At 38.5% G+C, this 18,287-nt stretch overlaps 2 protein-coding genes across 3 annotated transcripts in view; one reads left to right on the plus strand and one right to left on the minus strand.

Annotated features, from left to right (window-relative positions):
• The window catches only part of arid3b (AT rich interactive domain 3B (BRIGHT-like)), a 32,972-nt gene extending 29,665 nt beyond the window's left edge, over nt 1-3,307 (plus strand). For both annotated transcript variants that reach the window (XM_051884802.1, XM_051884803.1), the window contains exon 9: nt 1,367-3,307. In XM_051884802.1, the coding sequence (XP_051740762.1) occupies nt 1,367-1,527 (161 nt within the window). In that variant the 3' untranslated portion in view covers nt 1,528-3,307. The remainder of the gene's footprint in view (nt 1-1,366) is intronic.
• A 6,199-nt stretch (nt 3,308-9,506) lies between these two features.
• LOC127507766 (myosin-10) lies at nt 9,507-18,287 on the minus strand. The gene is made up of 14 exons (XM_051885064.1): nt 18,197-18,287; nt 17,783-17,971; nt 17,425-17,654; nt 17,050-17,317; nt 15,303-15,434; nt 15,144-15,217; nt 14,028-14,112; nt 13,837-13,927; nt 12,778-12,836; nt 12,590-12,691; nt 12,466-12,506; nt 11,765-11,831; nt 11,536-11,694; nt 9,507-10,031 (listed from the first exon to the last, which is right to left on the minus strand). Exons 1-14 carry the CDS (start codon nt 18,218-18,220, stop codon nt 10,023-10,025), a joined length of 1,530 nt encoding a protein of 509 aa, XP_051741024.1. The 5' UTR covers nt 18,221-18,287; the 3' UTR covers nt 9,507-10,022.

Consider the following 18,287-nt stretch of genomic DNA (forward strand, 5'->3'; position numbering starts at 1 on the left):
TTTGTGCACGTGTGGGATTGTCCAATATTGTCTAAGGCACTTAACCTCAGGTTACTCCAAAACACCCTTTCCACTGATTTGGAATCGTTCTACTCTGAGCCGGACAAATTGGATCTGCACCAGCCCTTTAAACCTGTCGGGTTTATAAAAAAATCCTAGGGAAATCCTTTTTCTTAGGAAAAAATTTAGTGCTGTCAAATGATGAATCGCGATTAATCGCATCCAAAATAAAAGATTGCTTTTACATAATATATATATGTATACTTATAATGTATATATGAATACACACACATGCATGTATATATTTAAGAAAGATTTAAATATATATATACATGCAAATATTATTTAAATATATACATGTATGTGTGTGTATTCATATATACATAATAATTATACATGTATTATGTAAAAACAAACTTTTATTTTGGATGTGATTAATCGTTTGACAGCATGTATACTCGGGTTACAAATGCAGTATTTTAAGTACTTGTAGACTGTTTGTTTAATTCATTTATTCAGATTATTTATTTATATTTGCCTTGAGGATATTTCCATGAATATTTCCATGAGGATCCACAAAGTTCCAATAAGCCTACAAGTATTCATAAAGCCTATAAATATTCAAAAAAGTATTATATTGTAGTTCTAAAATAAGTTTTATATCATCCATTATACACTTATTTGAAGCAATATAGTAAATTAATCCAGTACAATATAGTAAAAAAAAAAATAATAATAATTTAAAATCATAACTTGGGATTTCAGTGAAAAGCCGCCATAACTTTGCTTTTATCCCAAGCTGCTTTCAATTTAAATAAGTGTCTGCTAAATGCATAAATGTACGGTTACCTAAATAAATAAAAAAAAGATAATTATTTTATATTTTTAAAGTTAGAGTAGTTTAAAATAAGTATCACTAACCCCAAACTTTTAATGTTTTTAAAAGAAATTCTTTGTGCTCACCAAAAATGCAGTAAAAACAGTAATATTGTGAAATATGATTACAATTTAAAATACTTTAATATATTTTAAAATGTAATTTATGCAAAGCTGAATTTTCAGCATCATTACTCCAGTCTTCAGTGTCACATGATCCTTCAGAAATCATTCTAATATGATGATTTGCTGCTCAAGAAACATTTCATATTATTATTATTATTATTATTATCAATGTTGAAAACAGTTGTGCTGCTTCATATTTTTATGGAAATCGTGATCCGTTTTTTTCCAGGGTTCTTTGAGTTGAAATTTCAAAAGAACAGCATTTATTTGAAATAGAAGTCTTTTGTAACATTAAAAGTATTAATTTCTTTCAAAAAGAAATCTTAATGACCCCAAACTTTTGAACATTGTTCCTTATATATAGGATCCTTATATGCTCAGAAGTCTGGAGCTGCTCCCACCGCTGTCACAACCATGTTCCCAGGCCAGACCTCCACCCTCAGTCCCGGGATCCCCTCTTCCTCCTCCTCTTCCTCCTCAAAGGGTCCTGACTCTGTGGAGCCGGCCACAGGAGGGTCACCCTAACAGTCACCAGCTCCCTGTACCAAACAGCCCATCAGTCCACCCTAAACTACAGTCTTTCCTTTGGAGCGGCATGAGCCGTTCTGCCCTCTAGAGGCGGTTTAGCAGATCACAGTCTGCACAAGCTCGCAGCTGTTTTCCTTCCAGTGAAGGGAGGACCACACACATACACTTTTACAAACTCATCAGCTGTTAAAGCTCATCACGGACCCCACCTGCTCTTTTCTACAAGATGTTTTCTCAGGACTGAGAAGGGTTTTAGAGATGTTTAATTCAACAGAATACCTCAGCGTACACACTTCGGTGATCGCGTAATCATGCCTTTCCACACTCATAGTCATTCACTCACAAAGATCTGCAAAGCAATCATGGCATGATCAAATCTACTTCTGCCAAAGTCACATCTGTGAGGTTGTGGTTGACACTTTTCTTTTTTTTGCTGTCTATTAATTCTCTTATTTAAAGTTTGCTGAATTTACCTCATCTGCAGTGAATTTAAAAGACTCAGGATCGATTGATACTGCTGTGTTGTTTTTTTTGTCTAATTTGATGGATTTTAAAACAGGCTACAATCCCCATCTAGTGTTGCAAAGTTGTTTTGGTAAGAAAAGGGGGTCACTTTTTTTTCTTCCTTTTTTAAAAATGTATTTACTTGATTTTATTGTTTTCTATTTCTGTTGTTTTTTAGCTTCTAGATACAGAAATATTAATATGATTTAAAAAAGAGTTTGAGTTTGCATTTTACACAGCTGACAGGTTTTGGTTTTTTGTTATTATTTAGACATATTTACAGGCAACAGTTTGGTTGAAAGATTTTTCTCTACCTCAGACACAAGACAATGTATGGTTGAAAAGAAATTATGTCGACACGCACGGTTAGTGTCGCACGTGTCAATCATTTCTGTGCGTTGGACGATCATGTACAGGCTCATAAATAAGGGCCCTGATTAATGTACTATTCTTCTACTCTGGTGTGCATATGAGTTCTTTAAAACTAACCAGGTCACCGAAAAGCAGGATAACATTCAAATCAAAAGAAGATTGGATGTTCTTTTTCTTTTCTTTTCTTTTTTTTTTTTTTTTTTTTTTTTTTACTTCAGACCTCACGTATCTTTCCATATTGGAAAGCGAGTTTCTCAGGAATTTTTTTTTTTTTTTTCTTCACAAATTTTAACTTCAGAAACCAGACGCAGTCTCACTCCTGAAACGAATGACACTAGATATAACTCGGTCAGTGTGGGACTGAAATAGCTACCTCAGTCAGGATTTACCTCGGATGTAGTTCAACTGCCTGCAGTACATCACTGAATTACCTCAGAAGTACTGCTGATTTTAATGCAAAAAAATCTCTCAGGTAATGAATTAGCAAAATACCTCAGAAATGTAAAGATAGTGAAAGGCAGAACATTAATACAGGAATGCGAGATGAGATTATTGTTTGAAAAGTTCGATCTCATATCCATGAAGTATTGATTATCGCATAAACTGTCTTCCAGTGCTTCAGTATACTTCCAGTAGCAATCGAGGCTTGTTGGCTGGTTATGTTCATGGACCCATGCTGATTTAGCCTCTTTACATTTTAACTGTTTATAATCCTGCATTTGCTTGACCCTGGGACCTGCTTGGATACAGACACTTTGTTTCTTCTGTTTTAATTTCTATATTCTTCAGATAACTGCATAGCTGAAAACCAAAGACCATGTGTTTGTTATCCTCTTTGATGACCTCAGTGTATAGACACATGCAACTTTACACAATGAAATTAAAGTCTGATCTGATGCGAGATTTTGTGGTGTTGTGTGTTTTTTTTTTTTTTTTTTTTTTTTTTTTTTTTTTTTTTTCTTCTCCCTCCCTAGTTTAGGATATTATTACCAACGTTGGGGAAACGCATAATAAGTAACTAGTACAGTAATGCATTACTTTTAATTTTACAGCAAAATATCAGAGTTACTTTTTCAATTAAGTAATGCAAGTTACTTTGTTTTCCCATGTATTGACTGACAGCTCTCCTGTTTCCATGTTGAGAGAAATCGGGTGTGCAGAAGTGTTGTACGCACTGTGAACGTGATGGTTATTGTAGTTCTAGACTAAATGTGAGCATACATTTACTTCTCATGCATCCTATTCTTCTGTAAACCAGAATGGCAAAATAAACTTTTTTTTTTTGTTGTTATAAAAACAAGCAAGCCCAGCCCAGATGAGGAAAAAGTAATGCAAAAGTAACGTAACGCATTACTTTCCATAAAAATTAACTATGTAAAGCAAGTTACTTTTTTAGGGAGTAACGCAATATTGCAATGCATTACTTTTTAGTAACTTTTAGTAAAAGTAACTTTCCCCAACACTGATTATTACCAAAGTCCTTTTAAGACAAATCTTTTCACTCGGCGGCCATCTTTGAAACGCCGGTCGGGCATTTAAGTGCAGCTCCTATCTCTTTGTATGGGGAAACATCAAATTGTTTGCCAAGCTTTCGATTAAATTTCATATTTGAAATCACCAATGAAATATGACAACTGTCTCATAAATCGTGTTTCTAAATGCTCGAATCATGACAAAAAAAAACTATTTTTCAGGATGGATCAAGCTAATGCGCATGTGCAAAACTAGCTAAATGCGCGTCTATTGTGTCTCATTTCGGAGGCATGCGACTGACTGTTTCTATAGAAACCGGAGCTTCTAACGGCCGCTGCAGTGACGCGATGACTTTAACAATCGGCGATTGGCTCTTATTTACAAGGCGGAACTTATTCCGCCATATTGCGCGTTGCACTTTCTCCCATTCAAAACAATACGAGTGACGCATCTTGTGTTATTCTATAGTCTTTGTTATTACTCTTTTTGGATTAACTGTGAAGGTAATTGCCTTCATCATGATTGTATATGTTTTATTTTGTTTTATTTTTGCTTATTTAAATGTAAAAATTGCATTTACCCCACTTTTTAGTCATAAAAAGTATTAATTATTTTTGCTTTATTAATTACTCTGCCAGAAATAAATTTTAAAGGGAAAAAATGTATCCTGAAAATGTTAATTAATGGTCCTTCTCCTAAAGGCTTAATTTTTTCATTAAATAAATTTGTCACAATGGATGGTTGTGCACTTTGAAATCAGTTTTGAAGAAAGATGCAGTTCATGTCACAAGACACCAAGAGGCAGTACATCAGTGTTTTGAAATCAGACAGTTGTGTCCACAACTCCATCTAATTGAATCCGATTTCATAGATCTGCCTTCATAATCCTCATTAATGTCTGATGAGATTGACGAGTGGAAAGTGCATGTAATAATGAAATGCATGCATATTTACTGCTGTATCTGCTTAAAACAGCAATTGACATTAACAGACTATGGCATTTTGATTACGTGCAGAACTCGCAGTGGATGCGACAGATGCTGTTTTGTGGGGGTGGTAGGATGGGATTGTTTCGTTGATGCCCTTTTTAATAGGCACAGTGTGGGACACATGGCATAGTTGTCCTTGACCCGTCACCAGTATACTGTCTATCCCATCTCTGGCGTGTCCCGCCCCTGTCCTGAGCTGGACCACCCCTCTAAACTCATCTTAGTCTCTCACCAAGGGGAGTCAGTGGAGAGGATTACTGCCCTGGATATAACTAAAAGACAGATGTAGGAGAGGAAAGACCACAAGCAACACTGATGGGATTTTGTTTGGACTGACTGACGATTTGGAATTTAATCATGTAGAAAATTACTTGATGGATGGATGTTGCTTTACATTGGGGAACAGGTTGAGGTTCATCTTAAAGCATCTTGACAAAAGAAAGACTCGACAAAATCAGTTCTGACTTCTAGCTAGAAAGAGACGTGAGTGTTTTGTAGACGATTTGAAAGAAACCAGTGCACTTTAGTTGTTCAACCCTAGAGATGCATACAGATGAAAGGTCCTAGTGGAGTTCACAGTTCATGAAGATACAAGATGTTACTTCAGAAGGTGAAGATGAGGTGAGCGTTCCTTGGTCATTATGCCTACTGAGGAGGAGGACAACTCTGGGCAACCTGTGTGGCAGTCTGTGCTACTGTTTGGCTGTAAGGGAATGATCGAGGGAATCATCGTCCTCTTGTTTTTCTGGCTGCTGGTGCAGGTGCTTTTTACAAAGCAACTTGAAGGTATGGTAGACCTAACCTCCAAGCAAACTATATTATACTGGGGTGTATAATACAAGTAGTTGTCCATTTGGTCTAAGAAACCAACCATTAGATTACTTAGATTTCAGATTTAAGTACTGCAGTTCACGTCTGGTTTTTACCATTCTGTTACTGAACACTGACTTTATGCGGATTAAATTGTTTCCTTTGTTTGCGGATTACGACTGAACAGTTGTTGTGTCATTTGGAATGATAGTTTCGGATTAAAATGCTGTTCTAACCAGCCTCTATCTCTTCAGTCCACCTGCAGATTCTGCTGAGCGTGGGCTTGGTGGTCCTGTGTTTATCCCTTATCCTGGGCTGCGTAATTTGTTGGTTAAAGACAAGACACAAACCACCTGAAGATAAAAAGTCTGTGAGGACCCCCCCTCCCCTCGATTCTGTGGATCATGTGGCGATGAGTTCCTCTCCTTCGTCTGGAACCACATGTACCAAATTGCAGTATGAGCAGCTGGAAGGTGAGGTTCTAGACTACCCATCTGCTTTTGAGAGCTCTACACCATCAGATGAAGAGTTCACTGCTGTCTCGGAGGTTAACAAGCAGACGTCATGCTTCCAAATGAGACGACTCAGTTCTCCAGCTGTCTCTTCTTCTCTATACAAGCCCATAGCCAGTGGCCGCTCCTCTCTTCCCTCTTTTCTCACAAAGACCCGGAGGGTTCTGGAACGCCACTGCACTGTGGCTGGGGATAGTTACTCATTCAGTGAACACAGAAGGCTCACTATTCCCAACCCACGATCACCTTGTACCCTCTCTCCACTTCAAACTCAAGGCCTACTACAGGAAGAACCTTTATTTCCTAACTATGGTTCAAATTCTTGCAGCAAGACCTCAGATCCCTTCTTGCACTTCACCCTGACTTTTTCCTCAACACAGAACACACTCACTGTATCCTTAGTTGGTATAACTGGTGTAGTCCATCATCTAGAAGAAGTGACTGTCCAGGTCAGGCTTCCCCCACTTTGCCCTGGACCTCTGCATATGTCTGCCCAAGATTACAACCTTAGCTCTGGACTCTATAAACAGAACTTGGTGGTCAATGTCGGATCTTTAGAAGGGCTTAAGAGTTGCATACTCAGACTGGCCGTCTTCACTCAGGATAATCCAAAGACATCCCTATTTGATGAGCTGGAAGTTTGCTGCAGTAGTCTAGACTGGACACCAGACATGCCTGTCAATTGCATTAGAGAACTAAGGCAAGTTGTGGACAATACCAAGAAGGTCACTTCATAGCTTCATAGGATATGAACATTCAACTTCAACAGGATATGAACATTGATGTCCCTCAGAAAATGACATCCCAGAATTCAGAGAGAGGTCACAAGTTCTTTGGTCAGCTCTTCATTTTGTTGCAGAACCAGACTCTGGTCCATCAGCTTAAAGTCCTGATCCTGAAAACAGACAATCTTACCAACCAGACTCCAGGTGAAACTACAATACACTGTTCTCATCCTCTCCCAGATGGTACCCTCAGCCCAATATTAGTTGGGCTATACAAGTTTATAGATCATGTAGACCAGTGTTTCTCTCCCTGGGACCCACCTCCCAGAATGATTTAGATGTCTCCCTAATCAATACACTAAGAAGCTGATGAGCTGAATCAGGTGTTTTAATTAATGAGACATCTAAGTCATTCTGTTAGGTGGGTCCCCAGGACTGGAGCTGAGATCCACTGAATCCCATACCAGTGGACCTCTCAAAATGGGGCATTGGGTGCTTGTGCACCATTTTGAACCCTAAAACAAGGGCTCTACAACTCCAACCCTGGAGGGCCAGTGTCCTGACAAGCTTAGCTCTAACCCTAAACCAAATACACCTGAACAAGCTAATCAAGGTGTTAAGAACTACTTGCAAATTATAGACAGGTGGGTTAAATTGGGATTGGTAGTAAAGTCTGCAAGGCATTGACCCTCCAGGACTGGAGTTGAAGTGACTCCTTAAAATTATAAATGGGGTAGCCTTCAACAGGGGTAGCCAACCCTGCTCCTGGAGGGCTACCATCCTGCAGTGTTTAGCTCTAACCCTGATCAAACACAGCAAAAACCAAATAATCAAGGTGTTCAGGATTACTTGATAACAACAGGCAGGTGTGTAGGAACTGAAGTCTGCAGGAAGGTAGCCTTCCAGGAGTTGGGTTGGTTATCCCTGCCCAGACCAGTGCTGCTAACTTAGCGATTTTGTCGCTAGATTTAACGACTTCCCCGCCCCTTTTGAGACTTTTTTCAAAAGCCTAGTGACAAATCTAGCAACTTCTTGGACAAACCTTATCTAGATTCTGTAACTCTATATAAGGTTTATATTAATATATTTATATCAATATAGACCAGTGGACTAGCCAGTATGGCATCATCTAGCGACCAGTTTTAGCTACTTTCACCTGAAAGCAATTGGCAACACTGGCCCAGACTCTCAGACATTTTCCATCCCAAATTGGGATGAAATCATTTTACTATCCAGAAGTGTGCTATTATACCATCAATGTGCTCTTTCACCAAGACCACACTGGTGGGGACTTCTATCTGGCAGTCTTAGCAGAATTACATCACCAAAGTGTGTACTTGGTGGAGAGATGAGGGTGACATTTGGGACAAAGCCATTTATAGGCAAAGTTTCATATTAGTGTTTGGGTGGGGCTAAAAATGCAAGGTGAGCATATCTGAAGTGGCATGAATGCGTAATGAACAGAGCCGACATGAATTTATTGTGACTGGAGATGACATGATGTCAGACAACATGGATGCAGAAAGGAAAATTCCCTTTTCCTGTTGTTAAAAAATCTTTAATATGCAGAAGAAATGTGGAAGGACTTCATACAGCAAATAATTTACGTTCATACTTAATCTCCTCACAAAACACACAACTTCCCTCTTCCTGTTTTAAATTCTGCATTAACAAAAAAATTACAAAAAGCTTAAAATGTCATAAGGTGCCATATTGTCCAAATACAAAGCAAAATAGTTCCCAGAAAATTGCTTTATGTCCTGGGAGTGCAGGAAAGCATATTGCACCACAAATCCCTCCTATCAGATAAATGAATATGTTTGTCATGATATGACAGCACGTCTGCCCATATGCATACCGCAAGTCCAGCTTACAAGACTGTTATGTAAAAGCTAGAGGATTTATCCATCATAAACTAAGCCTAAATGTTTGCTTTTAATGTTCAGGATTAAACGCTTGTCTTACAGGATCCAAGATCCACAGGAGATCAGCCTATTTTAATGATATTGTAGTTTAATCCCCCCTTCCTCTTCAATCCTTCAGACGACAGTCCAAGCCCTTTTATTTCAGATCTGCTCAAACCTCAGCAATGGGAGAGTTCACGGCCATGAGGTCATTTACTTGCATAGCATTTATCCCTATAGATAAGACAAATGAAACCTCATGGCACGTCACTTGTTGTATGACTACATATTAACACTGGTTTTGATATTTAAGTGTAGAGAATGATGAAATTATTTTAATATGTACATTTTTAACAGACTATCATGTGCTGATCAATCTCTACCATAATGGTCTTTTGATTGGTTCTTTATAATGCCTATTTTATTGAATATTTCCCCTTTTTCTTTTGCCAGAGATGCACCTACATCATGTCATTGTTCTTGGAGGTCAATGAAAAGAGACAGATTCACTGTGTAGCACGAGTGAAGTGGACACTGCGCAACATCATATTATTTTCAACAATATTCAACATCATGTTGTATTCAAATGCAAAATGAAAAGCTGACATGACCCAACCATGGACAGATATTAATGACCTTTACCCTATGCTGGAAGACTTTTTGTTTTGTTTTAGAAATCTCTTTAAATCATATTTAGAACTATATATTTTTATTATGTTACTGTTGTATAGATTCAGTGCAAATGTATGTATCAGTGAAATCAAATATCTCTGAACATTGTCTTTAGAAAACAACCTGCAGCCGGTATTCAGATGTAACTGGCATTCAAGACAATAAAAATGAATATATATGAAAAAGTGATTGCAAAAATGGATAAATATAGTCTTCTGTTAATTTGATATCATGTTGGTGTTTTGTGCCAAATTTTAAATGTACCTCACAGTTGGTTCAAGCACTACTAAACAACAACATGCTTATGAAAATTAGTTTCATTTTTAATAGCTTAACTATTATGCTGTATGGAAATTAAGGTGCATTTAGCAAAGTTGTTAGTGCAGTATGAATCTTTGCAATGGCTCCCCTTTCCTTCTCCTCAAATGGATCCTTCCGTATCTTCATAAACCTCAACCTGCCTTGCAAAGAATGTTCCATCCTTGCAGCCCAGGGGAAATTTGTCCTGTTGTAAGTTTGGTTGAGGAGATATTACTTTAGCTGGACCAGCAAGACAGAAAGGAACACAATTACACCACATTAAATGATTGATAAATGTAGCATTTCAAAACTTGGCCCTGATTTCTATAAATTATTGTCACATTTTTCACCTTCAACTAGGTTTTCATTTCTCTCTTTTAGACTTTCCTTTTTATCTCTCACTGCTGACATCTGCTGGGGAAAGTAAGTGTAGGACATTTTAATGTTTTTTTTTTTTTTTTTTAATTCACCTTGTATTTTCAGTGATTTTAATATCACACCACAGCACAAAAGCTGTTTATCCCATTGTAGTTCTTTTCTAAGTAATGCAGGGATAAAACAACTACACAACATTAGAAATCTCATTCAGTACAGGGTTTCTGTTGTGTTTGATCCCTTCTGACCACATCCTCTGCAGACGCCCTCCTGCAACCCTAAAAGCTGCTTATGTGCCCCTCCATCCCAGCATGCTCTTTGATTAAGACAAAATGTTAGATCAGGACAGTCCAATTAGACTCTATGGCCTGATGTGCTTGTGCGTGGAGTTGTTTTGTTGGTAAAACTTCCCTCCCGAAGATATCACAGCTTTTAGTCAGATGATTAGTCTTCAGCTACACTAGAATTAGAACAGAACTATAATTCCTTTAAAGGATTAGTTCACTTTAAAATGAAAATTACCTCAAGATTTACTCACCCTCAAGCCATCCTAGGTGTATATGACTTTATTCTTCCTGATGAACACAATCTGAGTTATATTAATAAATATCCTGACGCATCCAAGCTTTATAATGGCAGTGAACGGGACCAACGAGGATGAAGCTGAAGAAACGGCATCCATCCATCATAAACGTACTCCACACGGCTCCAGCGGGTTAATAAAGGCCTTCTGAAGTGAAGCGATGCATTTGTGTAAAAAAAATATCCATATTTAACAAGTTATGAAGTAAAATATCTAGCTTCCGCAAGACCACCTTCTGTATCCAACTTAGAAAGAAAGCACAACTGACGCCGCATCAGTTAAGCTTTTTCCTTAAGTTGAATAGGGAAGGCGTAGGACATAGCGCAAGCGTTTTGAACTGCGAGAGGCGTTATACTTTCTTCCTAAGTTGAATATGGAAGGTTGTCTGGCGGAAGTTAGATATTTTACTTTATAACTTGTTGAATATGGATTTTTTTTTTTTACACAAACACATCGCTTCGCTTCAGAAGTCCTTTTTTAACCCCCCGGAGCCGTGTGGAGTATGTTTTGCTTTGAATGGATGCGCTTACTTGAGCTTTATACTCGTTGGTCCCATTCACTGACATTATAAAGCTTGGATGCGTCAGGATATTTATTAATATAACTCCGATTGTGTTCATCAGAAAGAAGAAATTCATATACACCTAGGATGGCTTGAGGGTGAGTAAAGCTTGAGGTAATTTTCACTTTAAACTGAATTAATCCTTTAAGTATGTTATTGAAATATGACTGGCAAGGCAGATTTTTTAAAGAAGATTCTCAACCATAATCTTTATCATAAAATACCTGGGCTAACTTGCTGTGGTGCTCCTGGTTGGTTGTCCGTTTCTGCTCCTCCCCTCTCTCAGACCTCTTTGATCCCCCCTGAGAGACTGAGATCTGGGATGAAGACCCATTTGCTGCCCCCTGCTGGCATTCTTGCTCCAGTTTCTGTGTTTGTCTTCCCTGATGGTTTAATGTGTCAACGGCACATTAAACAGCATCATGATATATGGCCAAAAAACAATGTGCTTACCTTAATACTTGTAGCATTTTGGACCCTGCTATCGACCGAGCCAGGACTTCTTGGGAACACTGGAGACCTTAGTAGTACACATATCACATATGTAAACAATTTCTGTCAAATGTCAATAAAATTTGATTTATGGTCTCCTCTCCATGTGAGTTTTAATTTCCGCTCCTGTCAAATATGAATTATGACACTGGGAAAATTCCAGCATTCCCACCCCCACTCCTTTTCCTGAGCCAGGATTCACGCAGATATATTGAGTAAAAGTTGGGAGCATTTATAAGCTGTCTAGTAAGAACTTTGACTAACAAACAAAAATATAAAACAAACTCCAGTCAAACTCTTTAAAACCTTGGGAAGGTTTTTACTTTTTGATTTCATAAACTTGTGGTTTAAGGATTTGCTTCTATTTGATCTAAGGAATGATCAATAAAAGCAGTGAGACACACCTTGACTGATCTTGTTCAATAATGTGCCCATTCTATGTGTCCATCCGTCCATTTGAGCGGCTCACTTACTGATTTTTCCACAGATTTTCAGTTGGGAACAAGGAAAGGGGGAGGGGAGAGTGCTGGGGCCTCTGAGTCTGGAATTTCCCCACTGTCTCATTTTTATATAGGAAGGAGTGGAAATAAACCCGCCTTGGGGGGAAGATAATGGATCAAACTGATCGACAACTGACAGAGTGTTCATTGTTCACTACTAACCTTTCTCCATGCTGCTCTCTCTCTCTGAACAGACTTTTCAGCTGTAGCACAGAAAGGAGAAATAAATAAGCACAGACAGGAAGTAGTATGATGAAGTGTTTAGTAGTATTACTACATGTAGCACCTGCTCAGTGACCAGCCTCCTCTGTTGGTTAGGATCTACAAGGTCTGAACCAGCAGGTTTCTGTTTTTTGTTCTCTGGTGGAGATTGTTTCTCTGCTTTACCCTATATGGAAAGAAATTTGCTTTAAAGAAGCTAAGTATCAGTGAATAAACACACAAACACACGTGCAAACAAATGGCAGTCATTACCTGATGGGGAAGTCCAAGATCATACAGTTGTTGTAAGGCTTGGTCTCTCTTTTTGCTTTCTGGGGCCACAACATAAAAACAAACTAAGTTTTAGGCCAAGCACATGAATTCATGAATTCTGAGGTAACACATTCCTGCTGTACAAAATGTGCATTCTTGAGTTGTTTTGGCGGGAACACACCTCCAGGACACAAGGGGGCGATAGAGTCACTTGCAAATGGCTGCGCTTTTAAACCAGGGGTTGTAAACTCTGGCCCTCAAAATACAGAGTTAGCTCCAACTTTTATCAAACTCACCTGCCTGTAACTTTCTAGTACTCCTGAAGACCTTGGCTGCATCCGAAATTGCATATTCTTGAGTAGGTAATTATTTTGAATACATAATTACTTCACGACTGCTAAAAAGTATGTTCTATATAGTATGAGTGTGTGTAGTATGAATGTAATCCGGAAGTACTACATTCGCCATGCTTTCATTATCATGTGACCTACCAGCATCAGTTGTGTCGTTTCACTGCCATTCACAAATCCCCTCCCGTGGCCTCATGGGATAGTAAAATGTCCATCTCATACACACTTTAGAATCTTGCCGGAAGTAGTAGGACATCCGGGTACTTTTTTTGCCTACACTTTTATGAGTACTATGAATTCAGACATTTTATCACATACTGGAAGTATGCGATTTTGGATGCAGCCATAGATTAGCTTGTTCGTATGTGTTTGATTATAGTTGGGGCTAAATTTTGCACTAAAGTAGGCAGAAAACCCCTGTTTTAAACAGTATGATTTAGTATTCAGGTAGCTAGCGATAAATAGGTCAACAGTTTCAACTTATTTTAATTTAAAACTGTTGTACCGCCTTTATAGCAGATGTGCTAATGCTAATGCGCTACAGAGCCGCTTCCTGTTTAAAAGCTATGCCTGATTGTGTTGTGTTTTGAATTGTGACATTTCAGAACACAACAACTTGTGAAATTGAGCTTGTATAGCTAGGAGACTTTGTGTTCATGTAATTGCGACAAATTTTTAGGCTTTACTCAATCGTAGCATGCGGAGATACCTTCCAGCAGGGCCTTCAGTGACTCTAAGTCCTCAGGACTGCATTCACTGACCACCTCCTCTCTCGACTGCAGCCCTTTATGTCCAAAAATCTGCCCGAGGTAAGAGGCACAAAGATGTGGCATACTGAAACCTCATTAGATTAATCTGTTCTGCTGTGAGAAACTTTTAACGTCATGGTTGTCGTTGTACCTCTTGCTCCAGGGCAGATATCTTGATCTGAGCCTCTGCTTTCTCTGTTATCCTCTGTATCTCCAGGTTCTTCAGATCTTGATCTCTGTGGTTGCATGAAAAAGAGTTGATGACATGAAACATTAAAGGAACAATAAGCTACTGCTTCCAGTTTGACTTGTTTTTGATAGCACTGCATGGTCACATTACATGACCGTTAAACCCCCAACTGGAATTAAATGGTGTCCTTTGTCCTGATGAACTTGTCTGAATCCTTTAACAGTCACATGCATTATTCATTTTCATATGCCATATTCATTCATATTTTGCCAGTCAACATAGCTGTATGAATGTAACATATTAGATTAGATTATATATTAGATTAGATTATATATTATACAAAATTTCCTGTATACTTTTTAAAAAATACCATATATATATATATATATATATATATATATATATATATATTTAACCCTCTGGTCCTCTTTGGTCAAAAATGATTTTGAAATTCATTTTTTTGCTTCATCAGAATGGGGTAACACAGTGACTTTTGTTGCATTAGCTATGGGAACGCAAAAAAAAATCATGGACATAATTCAGATATGTTAAAGGATCGAAAAAAAATAGTCACATTTGGCTCCTTCATGGTCAAAAATGGCCAACATAGGAAATAAATGAGAAATAGGAAAAAAATACAAAAACTCAGAGAATCTTTTGGTGTACAAACTACAATTCAGGCACTGTGCAGAAAAAAATGTGCACAGCAATAAAGGGGTGACACTCTAAAATGACAAGATTGCAAAATAGACACATCCACCCCTCCCCACACACACACATATATATATATATATATATATATATATATATATATATATATATATATATATATATATATATATATATATGAACTAGCCTGACTATAACACAGAGCAAGTTTTTGTGTGAAATAAAATCAATAATTCAGCCACAAAGCAGTAAAAAAAAAAAAACATCAAGGAAGAGGTTACACCAGAGTACAAAATGGACACACCCTCTCAAACACACTCACTTACACACACGCAGAGACCGCACACACAGTATGTATGTGTATTTATTTTATCTCTATGGGAATGGAATTATTAGTAAAATACATACTTCTCTTTAATTTCTTGATCTCTCTCTTTCAGTTGCTGCTCCATCCTCTGGACTTTATTATTCTGTTGTGATACCTGCACAATATAAAAAATCATATCGCCATCCTTGCATCAAACCCACCAAGATTACACAGATTTCCGTCAGGTATGCCGGCCCCACCTGAGCGTGAGAAGACTGCAGCTCCTGTAGCTGCTCCTCCAGCTCAGTGTCTCTGATCTTCAGCATGTCCTTCACCTTCAGCAGCTCTGCCTTCACCTGCACTAACTCTCCATCCATGTCTTCAACAGACACCTTAGGAAGACATGACGTGAAAAAAAAAAAAAAAACACATTGTTTGGCCTACAAAGTAACGTTGTCACTGAATAGCTCTTTAAATACATATTATATACAACCTGAATTCCAAAAATGTTGGGACATTTTTTAAATTTGAATAAAATGAAAACTAAAAGACTTTCAAATCTCCAATCTGTGAAAGAGTGCTAAAAAGATTGTGGAAAACAATGTTCTTCAACGTCAAATTGCAAAGGCTTTGCAAATCTCATCATCTACAGTGCATAACATCAAAAGATTCAGAGAAACGAGAAACCTTTTTTTCGTAAGGGACAAGGCTGAAGACCTTTATTGGATGCCCATGGTCTTCGGGCCCTCAGATGACACTGCATCACTCATCAGCATGATTGTGTCAATGACATTACTAAATGGGCCCAGGAATACTTCCAGAAACCACTGTCGGTAAACACAATCCGCCGTGCCATCTGCAGATGCCAACTAAAGCTCTATCATGCGAAATGGAAGCCATATGTGAACATGGTCCAGAAGCACCGTCGTGTCCTGTGGGTCAAGGCTCATTTAAAATGGATTGTTTCAAAGTGGAAAAGTGTTCTATGGTCAGACGAGTCCAAATTTGACATTCTTGTTGGAAATCACGGACGCCGTGTCCTCTGGGTTAAAGAGGAGGGAGTCCTTCCAGCGTGTTATCAGCGTTCAGTCAGAGCCAGAATCTCTGATGGTTTGGGGGTGCAAAAGTGCATACGGTGTGGGCAGCTTGCATGTTTTGAAAGGCACTATGAATGCTGAAAGGTATATAAAGGTTTCCAGACGACGTCTATTTCAGGGAAGGCCTTGTGTATTTCAGCAGGACAATGCAAAACCACATACTGCAGCTATTACAACAGCATGGCTTCATCGTAGAAGAGTCCGGGTGCTGAATTGGCTTGCCTGCAGTCCAGATCTTTCACCTATAGAAAACATTTGGTGCATCATTAAACGAAAAATATGTCAAAGACAACCATGATCTCTTTAGCAGCTGGAAACCTGTATCAGGCAAGAATGGGAAGAAACCAAATCCCTACACCAAAACTCCAGAAACTCATAACCTCGATACCCAGACGTCTTCAAGCTGTTTTGAAAAGAAGAGGAGATGCTACACCATGGTAAACATGCCCCCGTCCCAACTATTTTGAGACCTGTAGCAGGTATCAAATTTGAAATGAGCTCATTTTGTGCATAAAATTGTAAAATTTCTCAGTTTAAACATTTGTTATGTTATCTATGTTCTATTGTGAATAAAATATTGGCTCATGTGATTTGAAAGTCTTTTAGTTTTCATTTTATTCAAATTTAAAAAACATCCCAACATTTCCGGAATTCGGGTTGTATGTAAAACCTTTAAAGATCATGTGGGAAATTTTGACTATGACATCAGGATGGGTGAACAGAAGAACAAAGGACATACAGAGCTACCCATGAGTCTCTGCTGTACATGGCCTCTGTCCCTCTCAGGCTCTATCTGTTGCCTGCAGTCATCTAGTGGCAAAACATCAGCCTCTCGCTGTAAGACAACATCTAGATATACTAACACACCACAGTAACACTAATAAAAGAAAATATGAAAATAAAAAGTTACTTTGTCATTCTCTTGCTGTTGACTCTTGAGCTCATCAAGTTCTGCCTGTGTCGAGCATAACGTCATCGCTACATCCAGCCATCTCTCGTTCCAGTGAGCAGCCACTTTCCTTAACTCCTCCTTCTCCCGCTCAAACTCCACCCTCATACACTGATGCCCCTCCTCTTTTTGCTTATACTCCGCCTCCAAGATTTGGACTTTTTTTTCCAGGTCTTGACATTTTATTTGCAGAGTCTGATTTTCTTGCTCAAAATTGCCCTGCGGTTCCCTTGATATATGAAATGAATAACCGCGATTAGAGACATAACACACACAAAAAAAATTAATTCATTTTCAAGCAACACTGAAGTTAGATAATGAACAGTGCTATCATACCTGTGTTGGCAGCATTTATCTCCCAGTTCTCTAATCTTCTCGTGAAGTCCATCATCAAACGTTTTCCTCAGTTCCTCTTTCTCTCCAATTAGCTGCAAGCGCTCAGTCTCCAGTGCTGCAATCTGATTGGTTTGGATCAGTTTCTGTGCCTCCAGCTCGTGTAGCTGGTTAAGGGTCACCTGTAGCCTCTGTTTAGCCTTGGTCAGATCAGACGACAGCTTTTCGTTCAACTGAAAGACCAAAGCATTCAAAAAAAGAACAATTCAGAACATACTAGCTAAAATCTAAAAGTATTTTAATGAAGGTTAATCTAAGGATTCTTTGATGTTCAAAGTTTGGAAACAGAGTGACCTCTGACCTCTTTAATGGAAAGCAGCTCCTCCTTCATTAGCATGGTTTCCATCTTCTGTTTGTTGGCCTGGCTCTTAGCTTGAGAAATCTCAGAATGGAGCTCACACACCTGCTCATTGAAGCCCTGTTTGCTCCTCTGTTCCCTCTGCAACTGCAGATCCAGAGTCTGAATCCTCTGATGAAGCTCTGCTTTCTCCTTTACAGACAATCATACACAGAAGGGTCATCGTTCATACCATTTGACTAACTAATGTAAATCAGTGGTTCTCAACTGGTGGGTTATGACCCAGAAATGGTCAAGGACAGCAGGGGGAATCAATGCTAAATGCATATGATAAATGTTATGTATGATAGAAAGTTATATTGTGTTGGGTCGCCACTTAATGTCCAATGTACATTAATATGAAATGTAATATCAGACCTGGACAAGACGGTCTTTGTCCATTAAAGCTCCAGATAGTTTGACCTTTAAGTCATTCAGATTGTCTTCTAGTCTCCGAGTCTTAGTGGAA

Source organism: Ctenopharyngodon idella, chromosome 24, assembly GCF_019924925.1.
Source record: "Ctenopharyngodon idella isolate HZGC_01 chromosome 24, HZGC01, whole genome shotgun sequence".
NCBI lineage: Eukaryota > Metazoa > Chordata > Actinopteri > Cypriniformes > Xenocyprididae > Ctenopharyngodon > Ctenopharyngodon idella.